This window comes from Trachemys scripta, chromosome 2 (assembly GCF_013100865.1).
Source record: "Trachemys scripta elegans isolate TJP31775 chromosome 2, CAS_Tse_1.0, whole genome shotgun sequence".
Classification (NCBI taxonomy): domain Eukaryota; kingdom Metazoa; phylum Chordata; order Testudines; family Emydidae; genus Trachemys; species Trachemys scripta.
In genome coordinates, this window is record NC_048299.1 from 196,895,043 (window position 1) to 196,915,329 (window position 20,287).

The 20,287-nt window shown below is 41.7% G+C and overlaps 1 protein-coding gene across 3 annotated transcripts in view; it reads right to left on the bottom strand.

Annotated features, from left to right (window-relative positions):
• The window catches only part of NDUFV2 (NADH:ubiquinone oxidoreductase core subunit V2), a 31,894-nt gene extending 12,390 nt beyond the window's left edge, over positions 1-19,504 (bottom strand). For 2 of the 3 annotated variants that reach the window (XM_034762621.1, XM_034762622.1), the window contains exons 1-4: positions 19,183-19,449; positions 17,768-17,833; positions 1,708-1,770; positions 1,512-1,628 (exon numbers count right to left, since the gene is read on the bottom strand). In XM_034762621.1, coding sequence (XP_034618512.1) covers positions 1,512-1,628; positions 1,708-1,770; positions 17,768-17,833; positions 19,183-19,434 — 498 coding nt within the window. In that variant the 5' untranslated portion in view covers positions 19,435-19,449. Of the gene's footprint in view, positions 1-1,511; positions 1,629-1,707; positions 1,771-17,767; positions 17,834-19,182 lie in introns of all 3 variants that reach the window. The other variant, XM_034762623.1, reaches the window with a different exon arrangement.
• Positions 19,505-20,287: the final 783 nt, after the last annotated feature.

Consider the following 20,287-nt stretch of genomic DNA (forward strand, 5'->3'; position numbering starts at 1 on the left):
TGTCACTTCATTTGGCAAACATGACTGAGAAAATTGTAAAAACTACTAAAGCAATACGGTGATCACCTATCAAAGCCATAGGACAGTTTTTTTTGTTTTATTGTTTTTTTCTGAAATTGTTTGTTGTCCTCTCCCAGAGACATTTTGGAAAGTGTTTTTTACCTCTTAAAGGGGCATATGAGGAGACAGGAGTTGAAACAGCTACATTATTCCCAGCAAAACTCTGGGTTATTTATGAAGAAAATGTCTACATTTCCGTTACATTACTTCAGCTGAAGCTGTGCTGGGAAAGATTGTTAAAGACAACCAACACCGCTCCTCAGAAGAACATAATTAATATTAGATCGGGTCAGAAATTTGCCAAAGGAACATTTTTTCATTGGAGAATGCCAGTTCATTGAAATGTTCCACAGAAACAGTTCTATTTGGACAATGGTCCAACAGAAAGCACACAGAACCCAGCTTGCCCCAGCCTCTCTCGCACAGGGGTGAGAATCTTTGTCTGTAGATGTATTTAGACATTTGTTCACAGTGAAAACTCACCTGCAACTGGTGGGTATGTACTCACCATGGCTCAGCCAGGCCACCATTGCTACTACCCATACTCCCGTGGCTACACTGCTATTTATACTTGTGCTGCTCAAGAAGAGCTAGCATGAGTATTTGAACATAAGCAAGACAATCATACCCCTAGCTCATAGTGTAGACATAGTCTAGAGCTGCGGTTCTCAAACTTTAGCAACCCGAGGACCCCCATTTTTATTTTAAATTTTTCCCAAACCCCCAAGATCCTCACCTCCACTCCACCCCTTCCCCCCAGGCCCCACACCCCTGCCCCACCTCTACCCCCCCCCGCCTTCGCTTCCCTGCCTCTTTCTGCCCCCTCCCCCGAGTGCACCCCATCCCTGCTCCTCTCTCTCCCTCCGAGCACCTCCTGCATGCTGCTGAACAGCTGTTCCCTGGCATGCAGGAGGTACTGGGAGGGAAGTGGAGGAGTTGATCAGCAGGACCTGCGGACTCCCTGGAGTACCCTCGCGGACCTCCAGGGGTCCGTGGACCCCAATTTGAGAAATGCTGGTCTAGAGTAGTTTCTCCCACATCCTCCAGATAAAGTATTACATTCAGCTGCACCACAGATAGGATTCTCTCCCAGCTGAAGAAAGGGAGTCTAACCAGTACTTTGTTCCTCTTTCCTTTCCCATCAGCAGTGAACAGTCCCACACCTCTTCTTCAACCTTCTTCATTAAAGGTCACAGCAAGTCTGAATAAAGTTCACTGAAGTTTTGTTTTGCGGATAATTTTGGAGTTTCTAGTATTAAGCAAGCATCATGTGCAGAGGCAGGATTCTCCTACAGGGAAATTTCTGAATTTCTGGGATCCTGTGCCAAATTTAAATTCTTGAATTAACTTATTTTAGTATTGAAATTATAATTTTCTCGTCCTATTAGTAAAGCTAAGATTTAGCTCAAAAACTAGTAACAGTAATGCTTTTAAAAAAACAGATTAAATACCTTGTTCATCGCTGATATGGGCAACCATCCATTCTGTCTCTGGGCCAGATCTAGTACTGGAATCACAGCAGCTGATCTATGTCCCTCTGGGTAGTTGTTTACTATCGCTTCTATTCTCTAGTAAAAAAAAAAAAATTGTTTACAACACTTATTTAAGATTCAGATTTGGATACTTAACATACCCTTTTCTCCATACCTTATAGTTTTCAGGTGTGAAATCAAATGGAGTATCTGGGTTATTTTCAGGAGTATCTCTGTGCTGCAAGGAAAAGGAAATAAACATATCAAAATATGATTTTAGACACACACACTTTAAGGCCAGAAGGGACCATCATGATCATCTAGTCCAGTGGTTCTTCAACTGGGGTGCACGCACCCCCGGGGGTGCAAGATGCGCCAGATTTTTTTAGAAGGTAAATCATCAAACACACAAATTAAGCACAGGCACGTAAGTACAACTACTTTGTCTAATCAAACCTATGTATTTATTAACATTATGTGTTTTTAACCATTACTGTAATATATGAACAAAAAATATATCTAGGTTTAAAGAACTGACCTACTTCAACGATTTTTGATAAGGGGTGCGAGAACATATTTTGAGAACCAAAGGGGTGCAGGCTGCAGTAAAGGTTAAGAACCACTGATCTAGTCTGATCTCCTGAACATCACAAGTTACAGAACCTCACCCACCCACTCCTGCAGTAGGCCTTAACCTCGGGCTGTGTTACTTAAGTCCTTAAATCTTGATTTAAAGACCTCAAGTTACAAGAATCCACCGTTTTCTCTGCTTCAAGATGGCAAGTGACCTCTGCCCCAGGCTGCAGAGGAAGGCAAAAACCTCCCATGTTCTCTGTCAATCTGACCCTGGGAGGAAATTCCTTCCTGACCCCAAATATGGCAATGAGATCCTGAGCATATAAGCAAGACCCATCAGACACACACACCTAGGAAAGAATTCACTGTAGTTACTCGGGGCCTTCCCTCTCTAACGACCCATCTCCAGTCATTGCAGATATTTACTCCGTTAACCTCTATGTCCATAACTACTCTTTCAAAATTTGTTTTAAGACCTTGCATACAATTGAGGTCAAACCAATGGACCTGCAGTTTCCCAGATCACTTCCCTGCCTCCCTTCCCGCCCTTCTTAAATATAGGTGATATATTTGCAGTTTTCCAAACACAGGGTACAACCCACCAAGTTTACAGATACATTAAAAACCCTTGTTATTGGGCTTGCAATTTCATGTACCAGTTCCTTTAATATTCTTGTATGGAGATTATCTGGGGACCCCCAGATATGGTCCCATTAAATCTGTTTTTAAAGAAAAATTCAGGATATTTTAATAAGGGATTCTCATTTCTATAAACACTAAACTATCTACTATTTCAGATGAGTTTGCAAGCATTTAAAATCTCACCTTGAATTTTAACTCTTACATGTCAGAAGTTGGAACTCGAATATTAAATATTAGCAGTTGAAGGAAAAATATATAACTGCACAATAGTTTCTTTTTACTCTAGACAGGAACTAATTTGGTTTTCAAAGTAAGCGATTCTGTGACAACAGTAAGGTCTGATCCATGAATCCTGGCTCTTAATCTTACCAGCATTTATTAAAAGTCATTTTATCCGGATACATTAGCCTACAGTACATAGTTTCAATACAATAATAAATAATCTGATTTGACAAAAAAATTTCAAATAAGAAAATTTCACCGTATTCCTGCAAATTCCTAAATCACTCTTAGAAAGTTATCAAAAATTAATAGTGCTACATTTAGTCTTTAATCTCAAAATGGATGTCAGATGGAATACAAAGTATTCTAATGTCCAAAAGCATACATTTATTACACCACTATGCCGTTTGCAATTTTGGGTCCAAATTGATCTTAGTTGCCCTGATTAAAATAGAAAGGTACTAAGCCTATTTTCAGTTTCTCTCAGACATAAAATTAAAAATTCCCATCTGAAGGTGTTTGCTCTTTTTGTAATATTTTATTTCTTCGCTCTAAATCTGAGAAAATTTCTGGATTTAGAAGGTTTATCACTAAGGCCCTAATTCTGCTCCTGACTACGTGGGTAGATCCCTGTACCCATGCAGGGCCCCATTAAAGTCAATGGAACTCAGCAAGGTCACAGGGTTCGGATGACACAAACTGCAGCACTGGTACCTAAAGAAGTACTTCTCTATTTTTAAACAGGAAAACCCCTTCACGCTGGATCATTTCAAGACATTAGGATGGGCATTTTTAAAAATAAAGTCTTCTGGGCATTTTAGTGTGAACTGTAAAGATTTTTTTAAATTGAAGTAAATTGCCTTTTAAGCAAAACAGACCATCCTTTATTTTAAATCATCTGAATTAAATTATGAATTTGGCCTCTGAAAAATCAGTCCAAGTAGTAACAGGTTGACCTGAAGAGCTGTGTGTAAGCGTGAAAGTTTGTCTCTCTTATCAACAGAAGTTTGTCCAATAAAAGATATTACCTAACCCGCCTTGCCTCTATTTTTCCTTTTAGATTTTTATATTTTATATTTTTTATATATAAATATAAAATAAAATAAACAATAGTGTAGAGTTGTAGGCTTGGAGCACTAAGCAATCTGAAACATGCAGACTACTAGTTCAGGTCCATTTGCCCACCAGGGTGGATAAAAATCAAGACTTCAAGATCACCATCATTTTCTATAGTTTCAGAGTTATATGCCAATGATAGTGTTTCAGTCACATCACGTACGTCACTGTAGCAAAAAGAAAAAAAAAATCTCTATCATCCAGAAACAACTATAGATAAGTTTGTTTTAAGAACCAGCAGATTACAAAAAGAGGTAACTGATGAAAAAAATCGCCTGCTTTGTTTATGCAACAAAATCTCCTTTCCATATGACTGAGAACCCTCACTTCATTAACATGGTTCAATCATTAAGACCAGGATACAGTCCACCCAACAGAGCAGATGTCCCAGGCAAACTGCTGGATAAAGTGTATGAAATAGACATTGAGTAGTGTGCAAAAGGTCTAGAGGGTAAAATTGTTAAGGTGGAGCAATGTCCACAATCTTTAGAAATCTCACATTGATACCTTCTTTGCGTTTTGTCAAATCTGTAGTGCAAGTGTTCTTAAAATGAACAATATGTGCTAGGTCATCGAAGACGGCTATAACATGAAATATATGGCATAATAAGGGTAAATCAGCAGGAGACCTACAATTCTCTGCCAAGGAGTTCAGTCACAAATTTAATTAATGCATTTTTTTTTTAAATAAGCATCATCAGCATGGAAGCATATTCTCTGGAATGGTGGCCAAAGCATGAACGGGCAAACAAATGTTTAGTATATCTGGCATGTAAATACCTTGCATGCTAGCTACAAAAGTGCCATGCAAATGCCTGTTTTCACTTTCAGGTGACATTGTAAATAAGAAGCGGGCAGCATTATCTCTAGGGTTCTACCAAATTCACGGCCTTGAAAATCATGTCACGGACCAAGAAATCTGGTCTCCTCAGGTGAAATCTGGTATTTTGTATGCTTTTACCCTATACTATACAGATTTCACGGGGGAGATCGGTGTTTCTCAAACTGGGGGTCCTGACCCAAAAGAGTTGCAGAGGGGGGTCACAAGGTTATTTTAGGGGGTCACAGTATTGCCACCAATGTTCCCTCTAATGTTTTCGATTCCATGTGCGTAATACATTTTTTTTTTATGTGCACCAAGGTAAGTGTGGATGTGTGCCACCAATAGAAAAAAAAAAACCTAGATATAATATATATATTTTAAAAGCTACGATAGGGATAATTACTCCATCCAGGACAGGTTAGGCATTTTAGAACTCACTACTCAAAGAATTAAATTTAAGTACAAGAGAAATAAAAATTATGAAATGCATAGACCAGTCAAAACACTAAAATAACACACTTTGAAAGAATAAAATTACAGAGAATATATGTGCATTGTAGGAAGTACCAAGAAGTAACAACAACACAAGTGTGAGAGAGACAGAGAGTGAGAGTGTGCGTGTGCTGGCTGCTGGGGAAATTTCTGAGAGAGACTGTGTGCCTTAAAGAGACAGCACTCACTGAAAGGCACTTTAAGGCACTCTCCTGCTCTATCCTAAATCTGAGCCCTGTCTCTGCTGCTCCTGCTCTGCGGAGATGGGGTACATGTGAAGCGGCAGGGGTGGGGGAAAAGACAGACAGAGACCATGTGAGCTGGCTGCTGGAGAAGTCTCAGATAGTGCGCTGTCTCTTTAAACAAGACACTCACCGCCCAGCGGCTGGAGTCTTCAGACCTCAAACCGCAGCAGCTGTGAGTCCTGAGCCAGGCTGTCCACTCTGCCCTGCAGATATGGGGTACGGGGCAGAGGGACACCCTGACATCAGCATCCTCCTTCCCTGCCCCCTCCCCACTCTGCACAGCTGCAGGAGCAATGTGGCTGCAAAGCAGCAGGGGGGAGGGTCACCTGAACACACGCTGCTGGATGCACACACACTCTGCTAATCAGCTGCATGTCACTTGCCTGATTTCTGCACCACTCCTGGCAGCAGCTCTGCCTTCAGAGCTGGGCTCCCAGCCAGCAGCTGTCACTCTACAGCTGCCCAGCTCTGAAGGCAGCGCCGCCACCACCAGCAGCAGAGCAGAAATAAGGGTAGTAGTGCAACAAAACCCCCAATAACCTTGTGACCCCCCCCAATCCTTTTTGGGTTAGGACCCCTACAATTACAACATCGTAAAATTGACCAAAATGGACCATGAATTTGGTAGAGCCCTAATTATCTCTTATATATGTAAACAAACTTGTTTCTCTTAGCAATTGGCTGAACAAGAAGTAGGACTGAGTAGACTTGTAGGCTATGAAGTTCTACATTGTTACATAACTGAACTCAAAAATAAAACAAAAAATTACATTTGTAAGTTGCACTTTCACAATAGAGAGCTCTACAGTACTTGTATGAAGTGAATTGTATTTCTTTTGTTTAGCAGTTTTACAGTGCATTTAATTAAAAATAATATAAAGTGAGCACTGCACATTTTGTATTCTGTGTTGTAATTGAAACCAATATATTTGAAAATGTAGAAAAGCATCCAAAATATTTAATAAATTTCAGTTGGCATTCTATTGCTTAACAGCTTGATTAAAACTGCTATTAATCGCGATTATTTTTTTAAAATTACAGTTAATTTTTTGAGTTAATCACAAGTTAACTGCAATTAAATCAACAGCCTCAGTTTTGCATTTTCTGGTGTTTGTGAGGAGACAGACTTAGGTTCTTGTTCCAACAAGACCAATATGAATGGTTTGGTTAGTGCTAGATTGTTTTTTCCTGCATACTAAATGGTCTCTTTGAAAACTTCTCATCTAGTAACAGGAGAGGTTTCTTTCTTGTTTTGTTGAAATATGCATTTGATTTCAGAGAGGGAAATGACTAAAAGGGTAATTCACCACACATCTGAAAGACCTATTTATGTTTCACATAATGCTCTCTGATCCTCTTTTCACTTAAGAGCCTGATCCAAAGCCTACTGAAGTCAGGACGGTCTTTCGATTGACATCTGGGCTTTGGATCACGTCCTTGAAGTGTACCTTGGAAGATTAAGATCTGGGTTTATGGTCTGTTGAAATCCCACCCATAACAGCTAGCAAGTTTAGAAGTGAGGCCATCTGGACACCAGTGTGCAGGAAACAGGAACTGGCAGCATGTAGTGGCATATAACCAGGTAAGACTGAGTTTTTCCCCCCATATATGAATTCATATCCAGAATATAGCAACAGAACCAACCACCCCCATGGGAGTACCATATTCACATACTCAGACTCAACTGATTTAGCCATTTTACAGTGTCTCCTTTCATAGTTTGTAGTTTCCCTATTTAAACACGTCCACAGAACAATTACATTTGCTAAATATCATGGAGACTACTTCCCCATTCAAAGTGCTACATATATAAATGCTAAAATTAACAAAACTAACGCTCTCAAAGTGCATGTTAATAGTATGTGCTCCTACTTCAATTCCGAATTATGCAAGCCCCAACTGGAATATACTTATCTGTTTACAATTAATTTCCCTTTCTGATAAGAATTATAGAAAAGGTAATCAGATATAGTAAATATACATTACTTTTAGAGAGTAGTTTATATTCAGTATACATTAGACCCATCTGTACAAATTGAAAAATAGTATAAAAAGCAAAGAGGAATACAAATTGGTTTGTTTTAGGCAGTCTCCCCCCCCTTTCATTAGATTTTTCTATATAAGGAGTCTGATTCTGCACCATTGAAGTCAATGGGAATTTTGCTATTGACTTAAATGGAAGCAGGATTGGGGCCTTAAATGAGGGTGGGGAGAGAAAACAACTTTTTTGGAAATAGCATTCAAGAATAAAGGCAGCAAACTTGATCTTGTGGGTGACAAAGCATTCAGCAGTTCTCTTACAGTTCAATTGTTATTTCTGCACTGCTGGCATTCCATGAATTTAGAGGCTGCCATTAAATCTTGGAAGAATATTTTGTTGTAAATTCTATTTTCAACTCGACAAGACATAGCATAAATACGTGCACTATTGTAACTGAGGATTTTCCTGAATTTGGGAAATTCCATCTTTGGATTTTAAGATTATATGTCAAATACACAGAAAAAATAAGAGAAGTTATAAATGACAGTAGATTTTCCCCTGGTCAGTGCAAAGATTTTGGGAGGGTGGGGGTGGGGGGGCGCAAGGTTACACACTAGAATACCAAAGGAAAATTACCTGAAGAAAAGGGACTTTGTACAAGCATATGACGGGCTCTCTGAGTTACAGAAATAGGATCCTTTTATTGTTCTTTGAAGCTTCCTCACAGAGTTCCTTACATAGCAATCTTCTGCCATTTCTAATAGGCACACCAGACATATGCCACACATCCTGGATCTACTTCTAGATCTTTGGTTTTCCTCCTAAAATGTCAGTTCTTTAATCTGTGTTTTATTTTAGGATTTTAGCCTGCTGTTTGCTTTCTTTGTTTTCCTGTTGTTCTTCTCTGACTCAGTTATTCTTGTTAACACGTTCTTAATTTCTGTTTGCAAAAAAGTCAGCTTGATTTCTAAAATCTCCATCTTTGTTTGGATTACAGTTGTTATTTCTTGGGTATCTGTCTGCTTGAAGAATCTCAAGTGGGGGGAATAATAAATGAGGATTGTATCTGCTGCCACAATCTCAGCACAGTTCTGTGCTGCAGAGCTCTGAGTGGTTACGTTAGAAGCTATACAGCACGTTAAAGCTAAAAATTTCCATTTGTTGGCTTCTTTAGCGAGCTCCCATTAATGATGTTTTGGGTGACTAAGAGGAAGAGTTTGTGTAGAATTTGAGGGAATTTTCATCAAGATCTTGCAGAGTTCCAGTCACACAGTTGTGCGGGATCGGTTTCTCTCATGGTCTCTAATCTCTTCTATTTAATAGAAATATAACATCTATCTTGGACATACACTAGCTCATTTTATCCCTGAATAAGGGCTTATTTATACCTTTTCCTAGACGCAGAATTCTGGAGAGTAAGAGTAGGCTCATCGCTGAAGCATCAGTCCCGGGAAGCAATTATGCCTGAGTGCTGGAGGGAGCATATTAGGAAGTGCCCCTTGCTATACTTGTTGAACAAGCGCAGACAGAGTTTCTTGAGTACAGCTATGCAGGTGTGTGGGAGGGGCAGGGTCATGCTTCACCCAGACACAACCTTTCTGTTTATGTAATCAGTTCCATTCTTTCCTCTGTATACCCAGTGTGACATTCTGTACCTCAAAATAGCACCCTGGAACTCCCATATTCATCACTGTGATAGGATTATGATATGTTTTGTACAATGTATGCCTTGTGAGGTATCATTTAAAAAGTCTTGATCTGTTGAAAATTACTCTTATTTAATTGTACGTACTATCATTATATGAGAAGTTATGAAGTATTGCTATGTGTGTTACTGAAATATGTGGTAAGTGTGGTAAGCCCACAACAAGCCTTTCAGTGGCAACAAAGGAGCAACTAACACTGACAAGACAGATTTACATCAGGATCAGCCAGACATGTGTTGATGACCCATCGAGAAGAATCCACTCTCCCAGAGATTCCTCAGACTGCACATACACAATGGGAGCCACCTAACCCCCACATCACAGCAAGGATCTTTCTAGAACCCGGGAGAAAGTATAAATGGAGGTCGATGACATCACCATTTGGCCTCTCTACTTCCCCATCTCAACACCTGGAAGATCATTTGGAAGACAAAGACTTTGAACTAGAGAAATTGGTCCAAGGCTGAGAAGGAAATTCAGTCTGTAATAACAACTATAAACTGCCTGGAACATCCAGTGCAGCAAGAAAAGCTGTTTGATTCAAATCTTGCTTAGTCTGCGATAGTGTAGAATTTAGACAGTGATTCTATTTTTATTTCTTATGTAACCAACTTTAACTTCCGTGCCTAACGCTTAACTTAAACCTAGCTTTCCACAGTTTTATACTTACCAGTGAGTTTGTCTAAAGTGCTTGGGCAATCTGCTTAGATTACAAAGGCTGGTATATGTCCACTTTCCTTTGACAAAGTAGCAAACTAATTAATGAGCTTTTACTGCTCAAGAGACGGCCTTGAGCAGTGTAAGATGGTACATCACTGGGGTGCAAGGCTGGGGCTGGGTAAAATTGGCTGGAGTCTCTCTGTGTATAATTCATGGGTGGCTTATAGAGCATTCATGCAACTCAACTGGGCGTGTGCCTCCACATGTTGATGGCTGAGTGATCACAGCACCTGTAGGGGTTTGCTATATGTCACTAGCACAGCACTGTGAAAGACAACCCAGGCTGACGAATTTAAGAGGACTCAGCAGTCTCATGTCACACCCAGTTTCTCATTTGTGTAGGTCTTTAAAAAGTGTTTTTCTCCCTTGACACTGTGAAAGATGGAAAACCTGATTGTAAAATAAAAATTTGCAATGGGATTACTCCTTAGAGAGTATAACACTCTAGACTACTTTTAGCCAATTTTTAAAAAATGAGTATATTTAAGTTGGTCATGTCCCTTTTAATTTCTCAAAATGGTGCAGGCCAAAGAATGCAAATAAGCACTTTCCTTCATCACATACACACTACATGTGTATATTGCCCACTGACATGCCAGCCTGGTGAGGAGGGCTTTAGACTAGGTTCAAAGGAGGCAGGTAACAAAAGCCCATAGGTAGGTATAAAAAAGGTGATCTCAATACAGAGCTAGACATTAAGAGAGGGGAATAGAAAACTACAATAGACACTTAGGAGCAACAAGATACAAAATGGTGGGGGAAATCTACTCTACATTTCAGACATCTATGCACAAATGCATGGAGTACGGGGAATAAACAGGAAGAACTGGATATATTAGTCCATAAGCTAAATTATGACTTAATTGCCATCACAGAGACCGAATGGAATAAATCTCATGATCGGAATATTGATATAAAAGGGTACAGCTTGTTCAGGAAGGACTGGCGGGGAAAAAACAGAAGGCATTACATTATACATCAAGAATATGTACACTTGTTCTAAAGTCAAGAAGGAGATGAGAGGCAGACTAACTGAGTGTGCCTGGACGAAAATTAAAATGGGGGTGAAAACAGACCCTACCATGCAGGGCCAGCTTTAGCAGGTGTAGGGCCTCACACCGGGACACGAATTGTCTCGTGCCCCTGCACCCCTCGCCCACTCCCTGCCCCATTGGATCCCTCCCCAAATCCCTGCCCTGGCTCCGCCCCCAGACCCACCCCTCCCTGCCCCATTGGATCCCTCCACAAATCCCCGCACTGGCCCCGTGTCTTCCCCAAGCACGCCGCATTCCTCCTCCGCATCCCTCCCTCCCAGGCTTGCGCTGATCAGCTGTATGGCGGCGCAAGCGCTGGAGGGAGGGGGGAGAAGCAGGACACGGCTTTTTTTTTTTTTCTTCGCTCCACCGGCAGCCCCGGACGTTGTGGGGCCCCATTCTGGGGAATCAGCTGAATCGTCTTAAAGCCGGCCCTGCTACCAGGACATTGACCCTACTACACACCACCAAACCAGGAGGAGGTAGACAAGGCATTTCTAGAACAAATAAATATCCAAAACATAAAACCTGGTAGTAATGGGGGACTTTAACTACCTGAACATCTATTGGAAAAGTAACATGGCAAAAACAAAATGTCCAATAAGTCCTGGACTATACTAGGGACAACTTTTTGTTTCAGAAGGTGGAGGAAGCAATCAAGGGGACTACCATTTTAGACTTGATTCCGACTACCAGGGAGGAACTGGTTGTGAATCTGAAGGTTGAAAGCAAGTTGATTGGAAGTGATCATGAAAGTATAAATTTCACAATTCTAAGGAAAGAAAGGAGTGAGAGCAGCAAAATAAGGACAATGGACTTTTTAAAAAAGCAGCTTTTAAACTAGCTCAGGGAACTGCCAGGTAAGGTAAAAAAGAGTTCAGGAGAGCTGGCAGTTTCTCAAGAGACAATATTAGAAGTGCAACAGCAAACAGAACCATGGCCCTCTGAACAATGAGTCCACACTATCTTCTACAAACGATTTGCCTGCAACCCCCAGCATGTCCTCAAACTTCTCCTATATCCCAAGCTCCGAAGCTCAAACAGCTGGATCTGTGCAAGAGGCTAACAGGCAACTGGAACACCCTACAGATCCAAACATTACTGCTTCCTGCTCAGTCCAAACAACAAACATACATGTGTAACAGTAACTCAAATCCAGTTGTAGCTATACCAACATCACCCCTAACACCTAATATGCCACCTGCCATTTCCCCTGCAGTACAAGCACCCCATATAGCTCCCTCAAATTCAGCAGCAGCCACGACACAAGAAAAGTCTCTCTCTCACAAGGGAACAAGTGTATGCAGCACTGAAAATGCTGAAGACTGCAGTTACGAGGCCAGAAAAGGATCCAGAGAGAATCATTGCTAAGAGCAAGGCGACATCATTCAGATTAAATTAGTGAGCATACAGGAGTCACACCAAAAGTCAATGGCACTGGAAGCATCATCTTGTTAGTGGATACAGTCTTTGAAATAAACTGCATTACTGGCCGTGGACCCAGCTCAAGTAGTACAAAACGATACCTAATGTTTCCTAAAAGATTCAGTAACAACAAACTGTGGACCAAATCAGGCATAGAATCAGGCAGCACATATAGTGTGTGTCAACTGTTCAAAATGGCATTCATATGTCAGTTTCTTTACTTTCCAGAACACGAATTGTGGCTATCCAAACTAACTGGGTTATCTGATTGCAACATGAAGATGGTGCCGAACTGACAAAGTTTTTTTTTTTTTTTTTAAGGAAGGGGGAAAAGGTTAACATTTGTTCTGTGATTCAATATGCCAGAAATAAAGACTACAACTGAAAGTTTGCTTCCCAGGTTTGGAGCAGTTCAATTCCAAGCACTGGGGAAAAGGACAATTGTAGAATCACAGTTTACCATTAAACAAAGGCATAGATTTTATTGCAGAAATATTTACATTGACATATGGGTTTAGTTTAAATATGGACACTTGCACACTACAATATTTGCAATTATTCCTATAATTTGATTGCAGTAAATCTAACTACTGCAGGTGGTAGATGTCCAGAATCTAATAGCACCCACGCTATATTTGGCTTGTCTTTGACAGGATCATAGGGGAATTTGAGAAGCTGTGTTAACTCTACTGTACTGTGGGGAAAAAAAACAAAAAAAAGCAAACTATCCCGACGCAAAAGAAAGGTAGAAACACTAGTAAGAGGCCAATACAGCTCCATCAGGGAGCTCTTTAATGGCTTGAAAATCAAAAAGGAATCACTACAAAATAACAGCACAAGCATAACAGGGACAAAATCAGAAAGCTAAAGCACAGAATGAGTTACACCTAGCAAGGGACAAAAAAGGCAATAAGAGGAGGTTCTGTAAATACATTAGAAGCTAGAGAAAGGTGAAGGAAAGTGTAGATCCTCTATTTATCAGGGAAGGAAAGCTAATAATGGACAACTCAAAAAGGCTGACATGTTTAATGCCTGCTTTGTTTCAGTCCTCACTAAAAAGGTTAATTGTAATCACATATTTACCACAATTAATATTAACAATAAGGGGGGAAAGGAACACAAGCCAAAATAAGGAAAGAACAGGTTAAAGAATATTTAGATAAGTTAGACTTATTCAAATCAGCAGCACCTGGTACTTAAGGAACTAGCTAAAACGCTAGCAGAACTGTTAGCAATTATCTTTGAGAACGCATGAAGGACCAGTGAGATCCCAGAGGACTGGAGAAGGGCAAACATGGTACCTATCTTTAAAAAGCTGGGGGGGGGGGGGGGGGAAGATCCAGGGAATTATAGACCAGTCAGCCTAATTTTGATACCTGCAAAATACTGGCAATCAATTTGTAAGCACCTAGAGGACAATAGGGTTATAAGATATAGCTAACATGGATTTGCCAAGAACAAATCATGCCAACCCAACCCTGTTTCCTTCTTTGACAGGGTTATTGGCCTAGTGGATAGCAAGGAAGCAGTAAATGTGATACATCTTGATTTTAGTAAGGCTTTTGGCACAGTCCCCACATGACTTTCTCACAGGCAAGCTACAGAAATGTGGTCTAGATGAAGTTACAAAAAAAATGGTTGAAAGACCGTACTCAAAGAGTAATTATCAATGGTTCACTGTTACATTGGGAGGACGTATCTAGTGGGGTTCTCAGGGGTCAATCCTGGGTCTGATACTATTCAGTTGTTTCATTAATGATTTGGTAATGGAGTGGAGAGTACGCTTATAAAATCTGTAGATGACACCAAGCTCAGAGGGATTGCAAGCATCTTGGAAGACAAGATTCGAATTCAAAACAAACTTTGACAAATTGGAGAATTGGTCTGAAATCAACAAGATAAAATTCAGTAGACAATGCCAAGTACTTCATTCAGGAAGGGAAAAAAAAAAATCTACAAAATGGGGAATAAGTGGCTAACTGGGTGCACTGCTGAAAACAATCTGAGGGTCACAGTAATCACAAATTAAAAAATGAAACAACAATGCGATGCCATTGCGAAAAGGCTAATATTCTGGGGTGTATTAACATGAGTGTCATATGTGAGTCACGGGAGGTAACTGTCCCATTCTGCTTGGCACTAAAGATGCCTCAGCCAGAGTACAGTGTCCAATTCTGGGCACCACACTTTAGGAAAGATGGGGACAAATTGCAGTGTCTCTAAAAGAGAGCAACTAAAATGGTGCAAGGTTTAGAAAACCCGATCTATGAGGAAAGGTTAAAAAAACTGTGCATGTTTAGTCTTGAGAAAAGACGACTGAGGTGGGACAGTCTTCAAGTAAGGACTGTTTATAAAAAGGATTGTGATGAACTGTTCTCCACGTCCACTGAAGATAGGACAAGTAGTAATATGCTTAATCTGCAGAAAGGGAGATTGAGGTTAGAGATTAGGGAAAAATACTAAATATAAAGATAGTTAAGCACTAGAATAGGCTTCTAAGGGAGGCTGTGGAATCCCCACCACTGAAGGTTTTTAAAAACAGGTTAGACAAACACCTATCAAGGATGGTCTAGATCTACTTGGTCCTGCCTCCACACAGGGAGGCTGGACATGCTGACATCTGAAGGTCCCTTCCAGCCCTACATTTCTGTGATTCTAGGTACTTGAAATGTGACAAGTAGTACAAAATAAGCAAGAAAAAAAATCTAAATAAAAATGCACAAGAAAAGACAAAGCAAACCATCTACACCGAAACTGGCATCAAAACAGAACCACCACATTGGAAGGAAAGTTAGTGTTGCTCCATAGTAAACCCCCTTCAGCTCCAAGCAGGCTTTATTGACCTTCAACACCACAAAGCAAAAGGCAGGAAAGAGGATGGAGACTAGTGATATTCCAAGAACATGATTACTTAAAACTGTGTATAGTTTTCTCTGTACAAATCAGGCAGCCAATAAGACATCCTCCTTCTGATGGTATTAAAACACCCTATATTGATTAAGAACTCAAAAAAAGTTTAACCTCAAACCAGTCAGAGCAATTGACCAATTATCTATTACGGAGATTCTCAAACTGTGGTCCGTGGACCACCAGTGGTCTGCGAGCTCCATTCAGATGGTCTGTGAATAGTTCCCTCTAAGGTGCACGCCTGGGCGGCCGCACATAAAAGAATGAAGGGCCACCCACCTAATTACTGGAACTGCACAGGTGTGGCTCCACTAATTAGATGCCTGGACCCTGGAGAAGTTGAGGTGGTGGCCTTGGGGAAAATAGTGGGCAGGTAGGAGGGGGAAGTGGGGTGAGAAGAGGGGGTGGGGGGAATTTGAGACATGCACAGCTGCGGCAGCCAGAGAAAGAGAAGGCCCTCCTTCCCAGCCCCAACTCGGGGGCTGCAGCTGCCAGGGAAGAGAGGGCACGTCCATCGCTTTAGAAAGGTAAGACTACTGATATTAAAATATGAGTTGTGTGCTTTTATTTGTAGAACAAAAAAACGTTAATTATTAAGGTTGGTTTTTTTTAAATATAGTGCTTTTATCCAAAGCGCTTTGCAATAGTTAGCTAACAGTACAAACAACATTTCAAAAGATCATTAAGTGGTCCACCGAGACTCTCAGCAATTTTCAAGTAGTCCGCAAAAAGAAAAGTTTGAGAACCACTCATCTATTAGATAAGCTCCCAATTTGTCCTTAAACACCTCATCAGTGGTTTTCAACCTTCTTTCATCTGCACACCCCTAAAAAATTTCTAATGGAAATACAGACCTCTTTGGAAATCTTATACATAGTCTACAGACCCTCAGGGGTCCATGGACCATAGGTTGAAAACTACAGCTCTATGTTAATTAATGCCTGAAAGTTATAGCTCAAAAAGCTGTTGCATAACTGAGGCAAACAAGTATATAAAATTGTATCCAAGATTCAAAGCTACTGTGAGAAAAAAGGAGCATTAAAGGACAGCAAATATTATCAAACAACTAATAAGACACAGATCCCCCAGGTTGCTATAAATTAAATTCAAATGGTGACAGATCTTGAGGATGGGTTTTTTGTTAAATTCTCCAAGCCAATTGGCTCTACACCACAGGCCTTGGCATCGCTGAAATTGTCCTCAGAACCTTCTGTGTGTGCCAGGAAACAGGGGAGCTTGTAGCTGGCTTTTGCAGCTTATCTCCCTGGCTTCCCAGGCTCTCAGCTGCTGACCTGTTCTTGAGGATGCCTAGCCTGATAGCCTTCTTCCTCTCCCCCCCTCCCGGCCCCCTCTTTGGGCATCAGCTCTCACTGCCTAGTCTCCAACCCCTTCCTGCCTCACTTCATGGAAAAGTGCAGAGAGCATGAACTGTAATCTAATTAACTCTCCCTTCGGGGAACAGCTGAAGAGAAAGAGACTGCTGCAGGGAGACCAAACAAAATGCTGGGTGCCTGGCTGCAGCAAAAGGTGAATTTTGTGGCAGAAATGCTGAATTCCACTGCATCTTGAAAAATGCTAATTGTGCAGCCTTGGAACTACAGAGCTCACAAGGCCATGAAGGATAGGAATAGGGCAGATCACACCCCTCACAGCAGTTCTCTTCAGATTCCGGCAGATGGCACTGATTCATGTGCCCCAGTTCGCATTTGAGATGCTTGCAACTATAATTACTACTATTTATATTTGTAGTGCATTTGTGACTAAAGGCCCCAGTCATGGATCCTCATTGTTCTGGGAACCACACAAACATGGGCTAGAAACATTTTTAAAATTAAAGGTTAAATTCTGGATCTCAGCTCAATGGCAAAGTGAGTTCTGTGGCAAATTCAGTAGTAGTGGAATCAATGACTATACGGGACCATATCTAAAACCTTCCTTCTCAAAGAAATCCTCATGTTCGGAGCAAAACTAACTATTCTCCAAAACCTCTTTAGAAAATGGCTGAATTGTTTTTGTTTAAAACTTTAACAGTGAAAGTTTGGTAAGGTTATAACCAAATGAAAACAGAGGTTTATGAAGTCAAGTGTTAAGCAACCTCACTTAAGGATTTAAAATTATTTAAGATAGGGAAGAGATAGCAAGGGGGAGGGGGGGGAACAGATTTTCACCCCCCAGAGCAGGGAGTTCTACTGAAAAATAAGTTTCCTTGTAAGTTTCTACTAAGGTCTGAAAGAACTGTTCTTGCCAATCAAAAGTTCATGTGTGAATAAAAACCATATTTCATCCAACCTTCAACTTTAACTTATTTATTCATTTATGTTTTCAGTATCTAGAAAAATTTCTTACCAGAAACAAGGCTCCTCCACCTCCACTGCGCACAGCTGTTTTATGCAAGTAGCGGATCTGTCTCACCTTTAAACAACATTTTGAAAGTATTAAAAACTATAGGCAAAAATGTGCTTAATTGCCATACACTGCTTTCAGTAAGAGTTTGATTTCTATATCAATCATAATAAAACACAACCAAGGGATGGAGTGGCTTATTATTTGACGAGGCAAAGTGGAGAATATTAAAGGCCTCTCCTGATATCAGGAATATCTTTGTTTATTTAACCCACCTTGGTCACTGCAGATCAAATTAGAAAGTAAACCCTGTCATCTCAAAGCCAGAATTTTACATAACTCTTCTCACGTGTAAGCACATATCAGCCAATGTACTAAATAATTTACTGCCACAACACACACTTTATAAATATACATCAGCCATATATGTTTTACAATGTATGCATAAGCTACTGTTTCAAATCTAATGCATTTAGGGAAGTTTGGAAATCCCATTAGGTGCCTATCCACATCTTTAGACACATCTTTGTAAATCTGGCCCTGGCCCTGTGTACCTTTTTCAAAAAATAAAACCTCAAAGTATCAGAGTTAGAAGTATTAGATTAGACTTTTTAAATCAGTTTGACCTAACTCTTTGATTGGTAAGCGAGAGACCATAGTAAGGGAATTAGAAGGATTATTAACCTATGTTTAGTCTTAGGTACAAGAGAACTGCATTGTTAGCAGCAACATTTGACAAAGATTTTTCCTAGTAGGAAAAAACCTTATATTTTCCAAACTTAAGTCTTAATAACCCAAGATACATATCAAGTATTCATTTCTTTAAAACTAGCCTTTTCCAGTTTGAAAGTAGAGACAGGAACTTTATAGCTCACTGATCTTAAACAAACATATAGGGAGTCACAAATTTGGCAATGTCAAGTCTGCTGAAGATCAGAGAGAGAATAAAGACATCTCCCATGTGTCTGTCATGACGGGGTAAAAAAAAGACTACACACTATCAGTCATTTTTTATAGCAAATGTAGATGTGTACAGATGAACAGTATTCTGCTTCAAGGGATATACGAACCATAAACACAAGTGATCAAAAATACAATACTCAAAAGAAAAACAAATCAACCAACGATCACTGTAGTTATATCACACATGACAGAAACCATAACTAAGAAGTGTGTGCACAGCCCCTATACACCCACCTCCACCGTATCCCCAGAGCCCCAACTCCTGAATCCCTCCTCCTCCATATCCCCCGAGCCCCTCCCCACTGAACCCCTCCTCCTCCTCCATATCCCCCGAGTCCCTCCTCCTGAATCCCTCTCCTCTCCTGACTTTAATGGGGGGAGGACCGCCCCTTTCTGTGGGGCGGGCGGTGACATGGGCCGGGCTCCCGGGGAGCTGAAGGCCGCTGTGCCCTTGCCTGCTGCCTCGGGCCCGTCTCTACCAGGGACGCCGTCTCTCGCCGCGGCGCCTTGAAGAAGGGGGGGGAAGCGGCGCCTAGGCCGCGGGTTTCCTTACCGACTGCGCGGCAGCGGCGCGAACAGGAGCAACGAGGAACATGACGCCAGCCCCCGGCCCTGCAGGCCGCAGCCCCCCTCACTGCAGCCGCCACTAGGAGCCCGCGCGCCTCCTCCCTTACCGCTCCCTCCCACTCGGCCGTCGCCGTCGGCATCAGCGCGGGAGCGCGCACGCCTCGCGTTCGGGGGCCGCGTGCTGATGCCGACGGGTCCGCGCGGGGAGAGGAAAGAAGGAAGGAACGCGCTCCACGACAGAGTCTCCTGCGCGCGCCGGCCCCTCTCTCGCGGGGCTGGGTGGGAGCGTGACGTGAGGGCAGCAGCTCGGGATCAGGAGCGATATGAACCCTTAGCGATACCACAGGCCCCGCGCACGGGCATGCTGGGTGACTGCCCGGCCTCGCTGTGGGGCGCAGCACCGTGCGCCCCAGCCTCAGCACTGTAGCTACCCGGGAGGGAAATGTTAGGCTCACAAGCATTGCCCACGGGGAGCAAAGGCAAAACACCTATTTGTTCCCTCGCACTGGCACCTCTGCTGCCAATAAAAAGATTCCCAAATCTCATTATTTTTAAACTAATCTTATTACCTTCTGGGGGGGCAGTGCTTAATTTGTGGCAGAGCAGAGTCCCGGCACCTCTAGCCCTGGCAGTTCGTGATAGCCCCGGCACCTCTGGGCTTGCCAAATCAGATTATGAAAGATTTAAATAATTGCTTGCGCCATGGCACCTCTTCCATTACAAATTAAGCACATAGGGGGGACGTGATTTTTGAATGCTTTGGGTTGGCAGTACTGCAACAGCAGCACCCACGGTGTACTAGGCAATCTACACATACAGGAAAAGGCCACATCTGATCACTGATCATTAGAGTGGCCACTCGCATTTCCAGACATTCTGGGACTGATGTGGCCCCCAACCTGTCCTGGTGTGGCATCGCACTCATTGTGCCTGCCAGGTCACATTGTGCCAGGGGAACCATTTTGAAGAGGGTAATGCCCCACCACCCCTCTC